Source organism: Oncorhynchus kisutch, unplaced genomic scaffold (assembly GCF_002021735.2).
Source record: "Oncorhynchus kisutch isolate 150728-3 unplaced genomic scaffold, Okis_V2 Okis04b-Okis11a_hom, whole genome shotgun sequence".
NCBI lineage: Eukaryota > Metazoa > Chordata > Actinopteri > Salmoniformes > Salmonidae > Oncorhynchus > Oncorhynchus kisutch.
The window spans coordinates 10,552,905-10,572,219 of NW_022261981.1; the positions used below are offsets into that span (position 1 = coordinate 10,552,905).

Here is a 19,315-nt window from a genome sequence, read left to right on the forward strand (position 1 = left end):
ATGCTGTCCGGTCCTCTGGCAGTCTCTATGGGGGTGCCACAGGGTTCAATTCTCGGGCCGACTCTTTTCTCTGTGTATATCAATGATGTTGCTCTTGCTGCGGGCGATTCCCTGATCCACCTCTACGCAGACGACACCATTCTATATACTTTCGGCCCGTCTTTGGACACTGTGCTATCTAACCTCCAAACAAGCTTCAATGCCATACAACACTCCTTCCGTGGCCTCCAACTGCTCTTAAACGCTAGTAAAACCAAATGCATGCTTTTCAACCGGTCGCTGCCTGCACCTGCATGCCCGACTAGCATCACCACCCTGGATGGTTCCGACCTAGAATATGTGGACGTCTATAAGTACCTAGGTGTCTGGCTAGACTGCAAACTCTCCTTCCAGACTCATATCAAACATCTCCAATCGAAAATCAAATCAAGAGTCGGCTTTCTATTCCGCAACAAAGCCTCCTTCACTCAAGCCGCCAAGCTTACCCTAGTAAAACTGACTATCCTACCGATCCTCGACTTCGGCGATGTCATCTACAAAATGGCTTCCAACACTCTACTCAGCAAACTGGATGCAGTCTATCACAGTGCCATCCGTTTTGTCACTAAAGCACCTTATACTACCCACCACTGCGACTTGTATGCTCTAGTCGGCTGGCCCTCGCTACATATTCGTCGCCAGACCCACTGGCTCCAGGTCATCTACAAGTCTATGCTAGGTAAAGCTCCGCCTTATCTCAGCTCACTGGTCACGATGGCAACACCCATCCGTAGCACGCGCTCCAGCAGGTGTATCTCACTGATCATCCCTAAAGCCAACACCTCATTTGGCCGCCTTTCGTTCCAGTACTCTGCTGCCTGTGACTGGAACGAATTGCAAAAATCGCTGAAGTTGGAGACTTTCATCTCCCTCACCAACTTCAAACATCAGCTATCTGAGCAGCTAACCGATCGCTGCAGCTGTACATAGTCTATTGGTAAATAGCCCACCCTTTTCACCTACCTCATCCCCATACTGTTTTTATTTATTTACTTTTCTGCTCTTTTGCACACCAATATCTCTACCTGTACATGACCATCTGATCTTTTATCACTCCAGTGTTAATCTGCAAAATTGTAATTATTTGCCTACCTCCTCATGCCTTTTGCACACATTGTATATAGACCCCCCCTTCGTTTTCTACTGTGTTATTGACTTGTTAATTGTTTACTCCATGTGTAACTCTTTGTTGTATGCTCACACTGCTATGCTTTATCTTGGCCAGGTCGCAGTTGCAAATGAGAACTTGTTCTCAACTAGCCTACCTGGTTAAATAAAGGTGTTCTCAACTAGCCTACCTGGTTAAATAAAGGTGTTCTCAACTAGCCTACCTGGTTAAATAAAGGTGAAAATAAAAATAAAAAAAATAAAAAAAAGAGTACTAGCGTAGAGTGCAGTAATATAGAGTAGAGTAAAGTACCATAGAGTACTAGAGTAGTGTATAATACAGAGTAAAGAACAGTAGACATACCTGAGGTTCTCTGAGCTGAACTCTGACTCCAGAAACTTGAGGAACTGTTCTCTCCCAACAGGATCCTTCAACACCTCGTTAATCCCATAGCCCCACCTCTTCACTCTCTGCTGGCCCGGCTCCTTACTACAGAGAGAGGTAGACAGAGGATCCTTCAACCCCTCGTTAATCCCATAGCCCCACCTCTTCACTCTCTGCTGGCCCGGCTCCTTACTACAGAGAGAGATAGACAGAGGATCCTTCAACACCTCTTAATCCCATAGCCCCACCTCTTCACTCTCTGCTGCCCGGCTTCTTACTACAGAGAGAGATAGACAGAGGATCCTTCAACACCTCGTTAATCCCATAGCCCCACCTCTTCACTCTCTGCTGCCCCGGCTCCTTACTACAGAGAGAGATAGACAGAGGATCCTTCAACACCTCGTTAATCCCATAGCCCCACCTCTTCACTCTCTGCTGGCCCGGCTCCTTACTACAGAGAGAGATAGACAGAGGATCCTTCAATACCTCATTAATCCCATAGCCCCACCTCTTCACTCTCTGCTGCCCGGCTCCTTACTACAGAGAGAGATAGACAGAGGATCCTTCAACACCTCGTTAATCCCATAGCCCCACCTCTTCACTCTCTACTGGCCCGGCTCCTTACTACAGAGAGAGATAGACAGAGGATCCTTCAACACCTCTTAATCCCATAGCCCCACCTCTTCACTCTCTGCTGCCCGGGTTCTTACTACAGAGAGAGATAGACAGAGGATCCTTCAACACCTCGTTAATCCCATAGCCCCACCTCTTCACTCTCTACTGGCCCGGCTCCTTACTACAGAGAGAGATAGACAGAGGATTCTTCAACACCTCTTAATCCCATAGCCCCACCTCTTCACTCTCTGCTGCCCGGGTTCTTACTACAGAGAGAGATAGACAGAGGATACTTCAACACCTCGTTAATCCCATAGCCCCACCTCTTCACTCTCTGCTGGCCCGGCTCCTTACTACAGAGAGAGATAGACAGAGGATCCTTCAACACCTCTTAATCCCAAAGCCCCACCTCTTCACTCTCTGCTGGCCCGGCTCCTTACTACAGAGAGAGATAGACAGAGGATCCTTCAACACCTCATTAATCCCATAGCCCCACCTCTTCACTCTCTGCTGGCCCGGCTCCTTACTACAGAGAGAGATAGACAGAGGATCCTTCAACACCTCATTAATCCCATAGCCCCACCTCTTCACTCTCTGCTGGCCCGGCTCCTTACTACAGAGAGAGATAGACAGACGATCCTTCAACACCTCATTAATCCCATAACCCCATCTCTTCACTCTCTGCTGGCCCGGCTCCTTACTACAGAGAGAGATAGACAGAGGATCCTTCAACACCTCTTAATCCCAAAGCCCCACCTCTTCACTCTCTGCTGGCCAGGCTCCTTACTACAGAGAGAGATAGACAGAGGATCCTTCAACACCTCATTAATCCCATAGCCCCACCTCTTCACTCTCTGCTGGCCCGGCTCCTTACTACAGAGAGAGATAGACAGAGGATCCTTCAACACCTCGTTAATCCCATAGCCCCACCTCTTCACTCTCTGCTGGCCCGGCTCCTTACTACAGAGAGAGCTAGACAGAGGATCCTTCAACACCTCATTAATCCCATAGCCCCACCTCTTCACTCACAGCTGGCCCGGCTCCTTACTACAGAGAGAGATAGACAGAGGATCCTTCAACACCTCTTAATCCCAAAGCCCCACCTCTTCACTCACAGCTGGCCTGGCTCCTTACTACAGAGAGATATATTTTTTTAATTTGACCTTTATTTAAGTTAAGACCACATTATTATTTTCAATGACGGCCTAGGAACAGTGGGTTAACTGCCTTGTTCAGTGGCAGAACGACAGATTTGACCTTGTCAGCTCGGGGATTCAATCTTGCAACCTTTTGGTTACCCACCTGGTCTCCAGTAACTCTGACAGAGAGAGAGAGAGAGAGAGAAGAACAGACTGAGGGTGAACCCACCTGGTCTGCAGTAACTCTGACTGAGAGAGAAGGACAGACTGAGGGTAAAACCACCTGGTCTCCAGTAACTGACAGAGAGAGAGAAGGACAGACTGAGGGTGAACCCACCTGGTCTCCAGTAACTGACAGAGAGAGAGAAGGACAGACTGAGGGTGAACCCACCTGGTCTCCAGTAACTGACAGAGAGAGAGAAGGACAGACTGAGCGTGAACCCACCTGGTCTCCAGTAACTCTGACAGAGAGAGAAGGACAGACTGAGGGTGAACCCACCTGGTCTCCAGTAACTCTGACAGAGAGAGAAAAGGATAGACTGAGGTTGAACCCACCTGGTCTCCAGTAACTCTGACAGAGAGAGAGAAGGACAGACTGAGCGTGAACCCACCTGGTCTCCAGTAACTCTGACAGAGAGAGAAAAGGATAGACTGAGGGTGAACCCACCTGGTCTCCAGTAACTCTGACAGAGAGAGAAAAGGATAGACTGAGGTTGAACCCACCTGGTCTCCAGTAACTCTGACAGAGAGAGAGAAGGACAGACTGAGCGTGAACCCACCTGGTCTCCAGTAACTCTGACAGAGAGAGAAAAGGATAGACTGAGGGTGAACCCACCTGGTCTCCAGTAACTCTGACAGAGAGAGAAAAGGATAGACTGAGGGTGAACCCACCTGGTCTCCAGTTCCCAGACGGTGATGTCATCAGAGATCCAGGGGTTGGAGGGCTCCGGGGAGGTGAAGAAGGGGTCATACTCCACATACTGCTCTGTGTAGCTCAGCAAGCTGTATAGGGAGTACACCAATCACACTGCTCACTGACAATACGTACACCAATCACACTGCTCACTGACAATACGTACACCAATCACACTGCTCACTGATAATACGTACACCAATCACACTGCTCACTGACAATACGTACACCAATCACACTGCTCACTGACAATACGTACACCAATCACACTGCTCACTGACAATACGTACACCAATCACACTGCTCACTGACAATACGTACACCAATCACACTGCTCACTGACAATACGTACACCAATCACACTGCTCACTGATAATACGTACTCCAATCACACTGCTCACTGATAATACGTACACCAATCACACTGCTCACTGACAATACGTACACCAATCACACTGCTCACTGACAATACGTACACCAATCACACTGCTCACTGACAATACGTACACCAATCACACTGCTCACTGACAATACGTACACCAATCACACTGCTCACTGACAATACGTACACCAATCACACTGCTTACTGACAATACGTACACCAATCACACTGCTCACTGACAATACGTACACCAATCACACTGCTCACTGATAATACGTAAACCAATCACACTGCTCACTGACAATACGTACACCAATCACACTGCTCACTGACAATACGTACACCAATCACACTGCTCACTGACAATACGTACACCAATCACACTGCTCACCGACAATACGTACACCAATCACACTGCTCACTGACAATACGTACACCAATCACACTGCTCACTGACAATACGTACACCAATCACACTGCTCACTGACAATACGTACACCAATCACACTGCTCACTGACAATACGTACACCAATCACACTGCTCACTGACAATACGTACACCAATCACACTGCTCACTGACAATACGTACACCAATCACACTGCTCACTGACAATACGTACACCAATCACACTGCTCACTGACAATACGTACACCAATCACACTGCTCACTGACAATACGTACACCAATCACACTGCTCACTGACAATACGTACACCAATCACACTGCTCACATACAATACGTACACCAATCACACTGCTCACTGACAATACGTACACCAATCACACTGCTCACATACAATACGTACACCAATCACACTGCTCACTGATAATACGTACACCTATCACACTGCTCACTGACAATACGTACACCAATCACACTGCTCACTGACAATACGTACACCAATCACACTGCTCACTGACAATACGTACACCTATCACACTGCTCACTGACAATACGTACACCAATCACACTGCTCACTGACAATACGTACACCAATCACACTGCTCACTGATAATACGTACATCTATCACACTGCTCACTGACAATACGTACACCTATCACACTGCTCACTGACAATACGTACACCAATCACACTGCTCACATACAATACGTACACCAATCACACTGCTCACTGACAATACGTACACCAATCACACTGCTCACTGACAATACGTACACCAATCACACTGCTCACATACAATACGTACACCAATCACACTGCTCACTGACAATACGTACACCAATCACACTGCTCACATACAATACGTACACCAATCACACTGCCCACATACAATACGTACACCAATCACACTGCTCACTGACAATACGTACACCAATCACACTGCTCACATACAATATGTACACCAATCACACTGCTCACTGATAATACGTACACCAATCACACTGCTCACATACAATACGTACACCAATCACACTGCTCACTGATAATACGTACACCAATCACACTGCTCACTGACAATACGTACACCAATCACACTGCTCACTGATAATACGTACACCAATCACACTGCTCACTGACAATACGTACACCAATCACACTGCTCACTGACAATACGTACACCAATCACACTGCTCACTGACAATACGTACACCAATCACACTGCTCACATACAATACGTACACCAATCACACTGCTCACTGACAATACGTACACCAATCACACTGCTCACATACAATACGTACACCAATCACACTGCTCACTGACAATACGTACACCAATCACACTGCTCACATACAATACGTACACCAATCACACTGCTCACATACAATACGTACACCAATCACACTGCTCACTGACAATACGTACACCAATCACACTGCTCACATACAATATGTACACCAATCACACTGCTCACTGATAATACGTACACCAATCACACTGCTCACATACAATACGTACACCAATCACACTGCTCACTGATAATACGTACACCAATCACACTGCTCACTGACAATACGTACACCAATCACACTGCTCACATACAATACGTACTCCAATCACACTGCTCACTGACAATACGTACACCAATCACACTGCTCACTGACAATACGTACACCAATCACACTGCTCACTGACAATACGTACACCAATCACACTGCTCACTGACAATACGTACACCTATCACACTGCTCACTGACGATACGTACACCAATCACACTGCTCACTGATAATACATACACCAATCACACTGCTCACTGACAATACGTACACCAATCACACTGCTCACTGACAATACGTATTCCAATAACAGCCTTGACTACCAGTCTGTGTTCAGACAGTACCCCAATAACAGCCTTGACTACCAGTCTGTGTTCAGACAGTACCCCAATAACAGCCTTGACTACTCCAATAACAGCCTTGACTACCAGTCTGTGTTCAGACAAGTACCCCAATAACAGCCTTGACTACTCCAATAACAGCCTTGACTACCAGTCTGTGTTCAGACAGTACCCCAATAACAGCCTTGACTACCAGTCTGTGTTCAGACAGTACCCCAATAACAGCCTTGACTACTCCAATAACAGCCTTGACTACCAGTCTGTGTTCAGACAGTACCCCAATAACAGCCTTGACTACTCCAATAACAGCCTTGACTACCAGTCTGTTTTCAGACAGTACCCCAATAGCAGCCTTGACTACTCCAATAACAGCCTTGACTACTCCAATAACAGCCTTGACTACTCCAATAACAGCCTTGACTACCAGTCTGTGTTCAGACAGTACCCCAATAACAGCCTTGACTACTCCAATAACAGCCTTGACTACCAGTCTGTGTTCAGACAGTACTCCAATAACAGCCTTGACTACTCCAATAACAGCCTTGACTACCAGTCTGTTTTCAGACAGTACCCCAATAGCAGCCTTGACTACTCCAATAACAGCCTTGACTACTCCAATAACAGCCTTGACTACTCCAATAACAGCCTTGACTACCAGTCTGTGTTCAGACAGTACTCCAATAACAGCCTTGACTACTCCAATAACAGCCTTGACTACCAGTCTGTGTTCAGACAGTACCCCAATAACAGCCTTGACTACTCCAATAACAGCCTTGACTACCAGTCTGTGTTCAGACAGTACCCCGATAACAGCCTTGACTACTCCAATAACAGCCTTGACTACCAGTCTGTGTTCAGACAGTACTCCAATAACAGCCTTGACTACTCCAATAACAGCCTTGACTACCAGTCTGTTTTCAGACAGTACCCCAATAGCAGCCTTGACTACTCCAATAACATCCTTGACTACTCCAATAACAGCCTTGACTACTCCAATAACAGCCTTGACTACCAGTCTGTGTTCAGACAGTACTCCAATAACAGCCTTGACTACTCCAATAACAGCCTTGACTACCAGTCTGTGTTCAGACAGTACCCCAATAACAGCCTTGACTACTCCAATAACAGCCTTGACTACCAGTCTGTTTTCAGACAGTACTCCAATAACAGCCTTGACTACTCCAATAACAGCCTTGACTACCAGTCTGTTTTCAGACAGTACCCCAATAGCAGCCTTGACTACTCCAATAACAGCCTTGACTATTCCAATAACAGCCTTGACTACTCCAATAACAGCCTTAACTACTCCAATAACAGCCTTGACTACCAGTCTGTGTTCAGACAGTACTCCAATAACAGCCTTGACTACTCCAATAACAGCCTTGACTACCAGTCTGTGTTCAGACAGTACCCCAATAACAGCCTTGACTACTCCAATAACAGCCTTGACTACCAGTCTGTGTTCAGACAGTACTCCAATAACAGCCTTGACTACTCCAATAACAGCCTTGACTACCAGTCTGTTTTCAGACAGTACCCCAATAGCAGCCTTGACTACTCCAATAACAGCCTTGACTACTCCAATAACAGCCTTGACTACTCCAATAACAGCCTTGACTACCAGTCTGTGTTCAGACAGTACTCCAATAACAGCCTTGACTACTCCAATAACAGCCTTGACTACCAGTCTGTGTTCAGACAGTACCCCAATAACAGCCTTGACTACTCCAATAACAGCCTTGACTACCAGTCTGTGTTCAGACAGTACCCCGATAACAGCCTTGACTACTCCAATAACAGCCTTGACTACCAGTCTGTGTTCAGACAGTACTCCAATAACAGCCTTGACTACTCCAATAACAGCCTTGACTACCAGTCTGTTTTCAGACAGTACCCCAATAGCAGCCTTGACTACTCCAATAACATCCTTGACTACTCCAATAACAGCCTTGACTACTCCAATAACAGCCTTGACTACCAGTCTGTGTTCAGACAGTACTCCAATAACAGCCTTGACTACTCCAATAACAGCCTTGACTACCAGTCTGTGTTCAGACAGTACCCCAATAACAGCCTTGACTACTCCAATAACAGCCTTGACTACCAGTCTGTTTTCAGACAGTACTCCAATAACAGCCTTGACTACTCCAATAACAGCCTTGACTACCAGTCTGTTTTCAGACAGTACCCCAATAGCAGCCTTGACTACTCCAATAACAGCCTTGACTACTCCAATAACAGCCTTGACTACTCCAATAACAGCCTTAACTACTCCAATAACAGCCTTGACTACCAGTCTGTGTTCAGACAGTACTCCAATAACAGCCTTGACTACTCCAATAACAGCCTTGACTACCAGTCTGTGTTCAGACAGTACCCCAATAACAGCCTTGACTACTCCAATAACAGCCTTGACTACCAGTCTGTTTTCAGACAGTACTCCAATAACAGCCTTGACTACTCCAATAACAGCCTTGACTACCAGTCTGTTTTCAGACAGTACCCCAATAGCAGCCTTGACTACTCCAATAACAGCCTTGACTACTCCAATAACAGCCTTGACTACTCCAATAACAGCCTTAACTACTCCAATAACAGCCTTGACTACCAGTCTGTGTTCAGACAGTACTCCAACAACAGCCTTGACTACTCCAATAACAGCCTTGACTACCAGTCTGTTTTCAGACAGTACTCCAATAACAGCCTTGACTACTCCAATAACAGCCTTGACTACCAGTCTGTTTTCAGACAGTACCCCAATAGCAGCCTTGACTACTCCAATAACAGCCTTGACTACTCCAATAACAGCCTTGACTACTCCAATAACAGCCTTGACTACTCCAATAACAGCCTTGACTACCAGTCTGTGTTCAGACAGTACTCCAACAACAGCCTTGACTACTCCAATAACAGCCTTGACTACCAGTCTGTTTTCAGACAGTGTGTGTGTGTGTGTGTGTGTGTGTGTGTGTGTGTGTGTGTGTGTGTGTGTGTGTGTGTGTGTGTGTGTGTGTGTGTGTGTGTGTGTGTGTGTGTGTGTGTGTGTGCTGCATTACAAGGAAACAGCCTACCTTTCTGCCACTTTGGACATTTTTAACCGATGCCTGTCTAGTTGGGCTTGCCAGTGTTGAATCTGAAAGGAGAAGGTGCCAATGTGACGGCATGCTGCTCTGTCAGATAACCAGTCACGATAACAATCAATAACAGATAACACAATAGAGTCATGCTAACGATCAATATGTCAGACAACACGATATAGTCAAGATAATGATCAATATGTCAGATAACACAATAGTCATGCTAACGACCAATATGTCAGACAACACGATAGAGTCAAGCTAACAACCATTCTGATAACGATGAGTCAAGATAACAACCATTCTGTCAGATGACCAGTCAAGATAACAACCATTCTGTCAGATAACACAATAGAGTCAAGATAATGATCAATATGTCAGATAACACAATAGAGTCAAGCTAATGATCAATATTTCAGATGACCTGTCAAGCTAATGATCAATATTTCAGATGACACGATTGAGTCAAGATAATGATCAATATGTCAGATAACACAATAGAGTCAAGATAATGATCAATATTTCAGATGACCAGTCAAGCTAATGATCAATATTTCAGATGACCAGTCAAGCTAACGATCAATATGTCAGATGACACGATAGAGTCAAGCTAACGATCAATATGTCAGATGACACGATAGAGTCAAGCTAACGATCAATATGTCAGATGACACGATAGAGTCAAGCTAACGACCATTCTGTCAGATAACACGATAGTCAAGCTAACATTCTGTTATTTTTAAATGGCCCATTCTACCAGAAAGCACTGACATGTCATTGATGACGTTATGTAGTCAAGATAACGACCATTCTGTTATTTTTAAATGGCCCATTCTACCAGAAAACACTGTGTGACATGTCATTGTAGTTTGATGGATATTTGTTGACATCCGCTCTGGAAGAAACATCTTTTTGTAATTTGCCCTTGAATTGATGACATTACCTGGTGACGCATCTCCTCCTCCGTGGGCTCTTTGACCTCTGGAGCGGGGGCGTGGGCGGGGCTGTGGCTCCGGATGTCATTCTGGAGGCCGTACACAGACTGGAGAGAAACATCGTTGTTACGGATACGGGTATCCTGTGTGTGTTTCTTTTCTCTCCTTCTCCCCTCACAGGTGACAAACATCATTCCCCAATCAGTCATCAATCAGAAGACACACCTCCTGTTTCCCTTACCCAATCACATTCCCTTTCCCTTGGTTTAAAAACCCTGTCAGTTGTTTTCTCTAGAGCTCAATCTGTCTGTAGATCTCTGGTTTGGTTTATCAACTACATGTCACTGTGTCTGTTACCCTGTGAGTATTGTTTTGGTTATGGTGTTTGACTGTTTGTTTGTTGGTGGGAAAATGGGGAACCAAGACAAGTTGCCCATGGGCATACACTACCCGTAGGTAAACGTCTAAATCCCCTAGTTAGAACTGGGCGGACCACCCACTGTATTTTTGGTTAGTTAGTTAGCTGTATGGAAGTAGTCTAGTTTAGGGGTGTTTTGGTTAGTTAGTTAGCTGTATGGAAGTAGTCTAGTTTAGGGGTGTTTTTGGTTAGTTAGTTAGCTGTATGGAAGTAGTCTAGTTTAGGGGTGTTTTGGTTAGTTAGTTAGCTGTATGCAAGTAGTCTAGTTTAGGGGTGTTTTGGTTAGTTAGTTAGCTGTATGGAAGTAGTCTAGTTTAGGGGTGTTTTTGGTTAGTTAGTTAGCTGTATGGAAGTAGTCTAGTTTAGAGGTGTTTTTGGTTAGTTAGTTAGCTGTATAGTAGTAGGCTAGTCTAGGGGTGTTTTGGTTAGTTAGTTAGCTGTATGGAAGTAGTCTAGTTTAGGGGTGTTTTTGGTTAGTTAGTTAGCTGTATAGTAGTAGGCTAGTCTAGGGGTGTTTTGGTTAGTTAGTTAGCTGTATAGTAGTAGTCTAGTTTAGGGGTGTTTTGGTTAGTTAGTTAGCTGTATAGTAGTAGGCTAGTCTAGGGGTGTTTTGGTTAGTTAGTTAGCTGTATGGAAGTAGTCTAGTTTAGGGGTGTTTTTGGTTAGTTAGTTAGCTGTATGGAAGTAGTCTAGTTTAGGGGTGTTTTTGGTTAGTTAGTTAGCTGTATAGTAGTAGGCTAGTTTAGGGGTGTTTTTGGTTAGTTAGTTAGCTGTATAGTAGTAGGCTAGTCTAGGGGTGTTTTTGGTTAGTTAGTTAGCTGTATAGTAGTAGGCTAGTCTAGGGGTGTTTTTGGTTAGTTAGTTAGCTGTATAGTAGTAGGCTAGTCTAGGGGTGTTTTTGGGATATTTGTTTCTCTCCTTGGGTCCAGCTCAGCCCCTTTTCCTGCCCCCCCCCCCTTACCTTGTGTTTAGAAATAAACCCTGAGTGTTTGACGGTAATTTAACTTGTCTGTGGTTATTGTTCTCACTGTTACTTTTTCACTGTTCTAATTTGCGTGAGTTATGTTACGGGTCTCGTTGTCATCCCCCCCAAACTCACTTACAGAGGAGCAAGACAAGGACAGCCCATTTAAACTGACACAGAGGAGCAAGACAAGGACAGCCCATTTAAACTGTCAGAGGAGCAAGACAAGGACAGCCCATTTAAACTGACACAGAGGAGCAAGACAAGGACAGCCCATTCAAACTGACACAGAGGAGCAAGACAAGGACAGCCCATTCAAACTGACACAGAGGAGCAAGACAAGGACAGCCCATTCAAACTGACACAGAGGAGCAAGACAAGGACAGCCCATTTAAACTGTCAGAGGAGCAAGACAAGGACAGCCCATTTAAACTGACACAGAGGAGCAAGACAAGGACAGCCCATTCAAACTGACACAGAGGAGCAAGACAAGGACAGCCCATTTAAACTGACACAGAGGAGCAAGACAAGGACAGCCCATTCAAACTGACACAGAGGAGCAAGACAAGGACAGCCCATTCAAACTGTCACAGAGGAGCAAGACAAGGACAGCCCATTCAAACTGACATACGGAGGAGCAAGACAAGGACAGCCCATTTAAACTGTCAGAGGAGCAAGACAAGGACAGCCCATTCAAACTGACATACGGAGGAGCAAGACAAGGACAGCCCATTCAAACTGACATACAGAGGAGCAAGACAAGGACAGCCCATTCAAACTGTCACAGAGGAGCAAGACAAGGACAGCCCATTCAAACTGACATACGGAGGAGCAAGACAAGGACAGCCCATTCAAACTGACACAGAGGAGCAAGACAAGGACAGCCCATTTAAACTGTCAGAGGAGCAAGACAAGGACAGCCCATTTAAACTGACACAGAGGAGCAAGACAAGGACAGCCCATTCAAACTGACACAGAGGAGCAAGACAAGGACAGCCCATTTAAACTGACACAGAGGAGCAAGACAAGGACAGCCCATTCAAACTGACACAGAGGAGCAAGACAAGGACAGCCCATTCAAACTGTCACAGAGGAGCAAGACAAGGACAGCCCATTCAAACTGACATACGGAGGAGCAAGACAAGGACAGCCCATTTAAACTGTCAGAGGAGCAAGACAAGGACAGCCCATTCAAACTGACATACGGAGGAGCAAGACAAGGACAGCCCATTCAAACTGACATACGGAGGAGCAAGACAAGGACAGCCCATTCAAACTGTCACAGAGGAGCAAGACAAGGACAGCCCATTCAAACTGACATACGGAGGAGCAAGACAAGGACAGCCCATTCAAACTGACATACGGAGGAGCAAGACAAGGACAGCCCATTTAAACTGACACAGAGGAGCAAGACAAGGACAGCCCATTTAAACTGTCAGAGGAGCAAGACAAGGACAGCCCATTTAAACTGACACAGAGGAGCAAGACAAGGACAGCCCTTTCAAACTGACACAGAGGAGCAAGACAAGGACAGCCCTTTCAAACTGTCACAGAGGAGCAAGACAAGGACAGCCAATTTAAACTGACACAGAGGAGCAAGACAAGGACAGCCCATTCAAACTGACATATGGAGGAGCAAGACAAGGACAGCCCATTCAAACTGACATACGGAGGAGCAAGACAAGGACAGCCCATTCAAACTGACATACGGAGGAGCAAGACAAGGACAGCCCATTTAAACTGTCAGAGGAGCAAGACAAGGACAGCCCATTTAAACTGACACAGAGGAGCAAGACAAGGACAGCCCATTCAAACTGACACAGAGGAGCAAGACAAGGACAGCCCATTTAAACTGTCAGAGGAGCAAGACAAGGACAGCCCATTTAAACTGACACAGAGGAGCAAGACAAGGACAGCCCATTTAAACTGACACAGAGGAGCAAGACAAGGACAGCCCATTCAAACTGACACAGAGGAGCAAGACAAGGACAGCCCATTCAAACTGTCACAGAGGAGCAAGACAAGGACAGCCCATTCAAACTGACACAGAGGAGCAAGACAAGGACAGCCCATCCAAACTGTCACAGAGGAGCAAGACAAGGACAGCCCTTTCAAACTGACATACGGAGGAGCAAGACAAGGACAGCCCATTCAAACTGACACAGAGGAGCAAGACAAGGACAGCCCATTCAAACTGACATACGGAGGAGCAAGACAAGGACAGCCCATTTAAACTGATAAACGGAGGAGCAAGACAAGGACAGCCCATTCAAACTGTCACACTCACTCACACACACAATGTATGTTTGTCTCTTCAACTCTCCCTCTCTTTTTTGTTTATTTTATTTATTTATTTAACTAGTCGGTTAAGAACTAATTCTTATTTACAATGACGGCCCCTGAAAAACCTGGACGACGCCGGACTAATTGTGCTCCGCCCAATGGGACTCCCAATCACAGCCGGATGTAATACAGCCTGTCACTGCTGTCACCACATCCTCTCTCTCTCTCTCTCTCTCTGTGTCACTGCTGTCACCACATCCTCTCTCTCTCTCTGTGTCACTGCTGTCACCACATCCTCTCTCTCTCTCTCTCTCTGTGTCACTGCTGTCACCACATCCTCTCTCTCTCTCTCTCTCTCTCTCTGTGTCACTGCTGTCACCACATCCTCTCTCTCTCTCTCTCTCTCTCTCTCTGTGTCACTGCTGTCACCACATCCTCTCTCTCTCTCTCTCTCTGTCACTGCTGTCACCACATCCTCTCTCTCTCTCTGTGTCACTGCTGTCACCACATCCTCTCTCTCTCTCTCTCTCTGTGTCACTGCTGTCACCACATCCTCTCTCTCTCTCTCTCTGTGTCACTGCTGTCACCACATCCTCTCTCTCTCTCTCTCTCTCTCTCTGTGTCACTGCTGTCACCACATCCTCTCTCTCTCTCTCTCTCTCTCTCTCTGTCACTGCTGTCACCACATCCTCTCTCTCTCTCTCTCTCTGTGTCACTGCTGTCACCACATCCTCTCTCTCTCTCTCTCTCTCTCTCTCTCTCTCTCTCTCTCTGTCACTGCTGTCACCACATCCTCTCTCTCTCTCTGTGTCACTGCTGTCACCACATCCTCTCTCTCTCTCTCTGTCACTGCTGTCACCACATCCTCTCTCTCTCTCTGTGCCACTGCTGTCACCACATCCTCTCTCTCTCTCTGTGCCACTGCTGTCACCACATCCTCTCTCTCTCTCTCTCTGTGCCACTGCTGTCACCACATCCTCTCTCTCTCTCTCTCTGTGCCACTGCTGTCACCACATCCTCTCTCTCTCTCTGTGCCACTGCTGTCATCACATCCTCTCTCTCTCTCTGTGCCACTGCTGTCACCACATCCTCTCTCTCTCTCTGTGTCACTGCTGTCACCACATCCTCTCTCTCTCTCTCTCTCTCTCTCTCTCTCTCTGTCACTGCTGTCATCACATCCTCTCTCTCTCTGTGTCACTGCTGTCACCACATCCTCGCGCTCTCTCTCACTGCTGTCACCACATCCTCTCTCTCTGTGTCACTGCTGTCACCACATCCTCTCTCTCTGTGCCACTGCTGTCACCACATCCTCTCTCTCTGTCACTGCTGTCACCACATCCTTTCTCTCTGTGTCACTGCTGTCACCACATCCTTTCTCTCTGTGTCACTGCGGTCACCACATCCTCTCTCTCACTGCTGTCACCACATCCTCTCTCTCTCACTGCTGTCACTGCTGTCACCACATCAATGACCTGAAGAGAGCTGGGACCACAGTCTCGAAGAAAACCATTTGTAACACACTACGCCATCATGGATTAAAATCCTGCAGCGCATGCAAAGTCCCCCTGCTCAAGCCAGCGCATGTCCAGGCCCGTCTGCAGTTGATGATCCAGATGAGGAGTGGGAGAAGGTCCTGTGGTCTGCTTTTTGGTCTAAACTCCACTCGCAGTGTTTGGAGGAAGAAGAAGGATGAGTACAACCAACCCCAAGAACACCATCCCAACCGTGAAGCATGGAGGTGGAAACAACCTCCTTCCCTCAGTAAGAGCATTGAAGATGGGGCGTGGCTGGGTTTTCCAGCATGACAACAACCCGAAACACACAGGCGGGGCAACTAAGGAGTGGCTCCGTAAGAAGCATCACAAGGTCCTGGAGTGGCCTAGCCAGTCTCCAGTCCTGAGCCCAATAGAAAATCTTTGGAGGGAGCTGAAAGTCCGTATTGCCCAGCAACAGCCCCGAAACCTGAAGGATCTGGAGAAGGTCTGTATGGAATCCCTGCTGTAGTGTGTGCAAACCTGGTCAAGAACTACAGGAAACGTATAATCTCTGTAATTGCAAACACAGGTTTCTGTACCAAATAATAAGTTCTGCTTTTCTGATGTATCAAATACTTATGTCATGCAATAAAATGTAATTTAATTACTTAAAAATCATACAATGTGATTTTCTGGATTTTTGTTTTAGATTCCATATCTCACAGTTGAAGTGTACCTATGATAAAAAATTACAGACCTCTACATGCTTTGTAAGTAGGAAAACCTGTAAAATCGGCAGTGAATCAAATGCTTGTTCTCCCCACTGTATTACAGTAGATTTTACAGTTCATATTACAGTACATATGACAATCCATACCTTTCTTGTTTTATGAGGCTGCTTCATCCTTGAGGACTTCTTGATATCGGCCTCTGTTGTGTTCACACATCCAGGCTGTATAGAGAAACAAGGACACATTTACATCAGTCTTCTCCAGGCTATGGAACAAGGACACATTTACATCAGTCTTCTCCAGGCTGTGGAACAAGGACACATTTCCATCAGTCTTCTCCAGACTGTGGAACAAGGACACATTTACATCAGTCTTCTCCAGGCTGTATAGAGAAACAAGGACACGTTTACATCAGTCTTCTCCAGGCTGTATAGAGAAACAAGGACACATTTCCATCAGTCTTCTCCAGATTGTATAGAGAAACAAGGACACGTTTACATCAGTCTTCTCCAGGCTGTATAGAGAAACAAGGACACATTTCCATCAGTCTTCTCCAGATTGTATAGAGAAACAAGGACACATTTCCATCAGTCTTCTCCAGACTGTGGAACAAGGACACATTTACATCAGTCTTCTCCAGGCTGTATAGAGAAACAAGGACACATTTACATCAGTCTTCTCCAGATTGTATAGAGAAACAAGGACACGTTTACATCAGTCTTCTCCAGGCTGTATAGAGAAACAAGGACACATTTCCATCAGTCTTCTCCAGATTGTATAGAGAAACAAGGACACATTTCCATCAGTCTTCTCCAGACTGTGGAACAAGGACACATTTACATCAGTCTTCTCCAGATTGTATAGAGAAACAAGGACACATTTCCATCAGTCTTCTCCAGGCTGTATAGAGAAACAAGGACACATTTCCATCAGTCTTCTCCAGATTGTATAGAGAAACAAGGACACATTTCCATCAGTCTTCTCCAGATTGTATAGAGAAACAAGGACACATTTCCATCAGTCTTCTCCAGACTGTATAGAGAAACAAGGACACATTTCCATCAGTCTTCTCCAGATTGTATAGAGAAACAAGGACACATTTCCATCAGTCTTCTCCAGATTGTATAGAGAAACAAGGACACGTTTCCATCAGTCTTCTCCAGATTGTATAGAGAAACAAGGACACATTTCCATCAGTCTTCTCCAGATTGTATAGAGAAACAAGGACACATTTCCATCAGTCTTCTCCAGATTGTATAGAGAAACAAGGACACGTTTACATCAGTAAATGTGAGAAAAAACCTGAGAAGAAAATCCAACCAGGAAGTGAGAAATCTGTGGTTCGTAGTTCTTCAACTCAGCCCCCATTGAAGATACAGGGTGATATTAGTTAAGTTTCAATTCCCAAGGCTTCCACTAGATGTCAACAGTATTTAGAACCTGTTTTGAGGATTCTTCTCTAAAGGAGGGGCTCATAAGGGCTCTTTGAGTGAGTGGTCTGGCAGAGTGCCACAGCCTCGGTCTGGCGCGCTCATGTGAAAGGTAGCTACGTTCCACTTCATTTGTACAGACAAAGGAATTGTCCGGTTGGAACATTAATGAAGTTGTATGTTAAAAAAATCCTAAAGATTGATTCCATACTTAGCTTGGCATGTTTCTACGGACTGTAACAGAACGTTTTGAACATTTCGTCCAAAATTCGGCGCGACCTGAATGCACTTTTGGATTTATTTGCCAAACGCCCTAACAAAAGAAGATATTTGGACATAACTGATGGACATTATCGACATTATCGAGCAAATCAAACATTTATGGTGGAACTGGGATTCCTGGGAGTGCATTCTGATGAAGATTATCAAAGGTAAGGGAATATTTAAAATGCTATTTCTGAGTAATGTTGACTACCCAATATGGCGGGTATCTTTTTGGCTGCTTTGTTGTCTAAAGACTGTACTCAGATTATTGCATGGTTTGCCTTCTCTGTAAAGTTTTTTTGAAATCTGACACAGCGGTTGCATTAAGGAGAAGTGTATCTAAAGTTCCATGTATAATAGTTGTATTTTTATCAATGTTTATTATCAATGTTTATTATGAGTATTTCTGTAAATTGATGTGGCTCTGCACAATCACCGCATGTTTTAGAACTACTGAACATAACGCGCCAATGTAAACTCAGATTTTCTATATAAATATGAACTTTATCAAACAAAACATACATGTATTGTGTAACATGAAGTCCCATGAGTGTCATCTGATGAAGATCATTAAAGGTTAGTGATTCATTTGATCTCTATTTCTGCTTTCTGTGACTCCTTTCTTTGGCTGGGAAAATGGCAGGGTTTTTCTGTTGCTTGGTGGTGACCTAACAATCGTTTGTGGTGCTTTCGCTGTAAAGCATTTTTGAAATTAGACAATGTGGCTGGATTAACGATAATTTTGTCTTTAAAATGGTGTAAATGCTTGAGGAATTTTAATTATGAGATTTTTGTTGTTTTGAATTTGGTGCCCTGCACTTTCACTGGCTGTTGCGGGGGCTTCCGCTAGCGGAA

General features: G+C 45.4%; 1 protein-coding gene across 1 annotated transcript in view; it reads right to left on the reverse strand.

The window, feature by feature from the left end:
- The window catches only part of LOC109886751 (regulator of G-protein signaling 7-like), a 61,369-nt gene that overhangs the window by 16,355 nt on the left and 25,699 nt on the right, over window positions 1-19,315 (reverse strand). The window contains exons 7-11 of the mRNA XM_031813062.1: window positions 16,913-16,987; window positions 10,904-11,002; window positions 9,955-10,016; window positions 4,177-4,287; window positions 1,511-1,636 (exon numbers count right to left, since the gene is read on the reverse strand). Of these exons, the coding sequence (XP_031668922.1) occupies window positions 1,511-1,636; window positions 4,177-4,287; window positions 9,955-10,016; window positions 10,904-11,002; window positions 16,913-16,987 (473 nt within the window). The remainder of the gene's footprint in view (window positions 1-1,510; window positions 1,637-4,176; window positions 4,288-9,954; window positions 10,017-10,903; window positions 11,003-16,912; window positions 16,988-19,315) is intronic.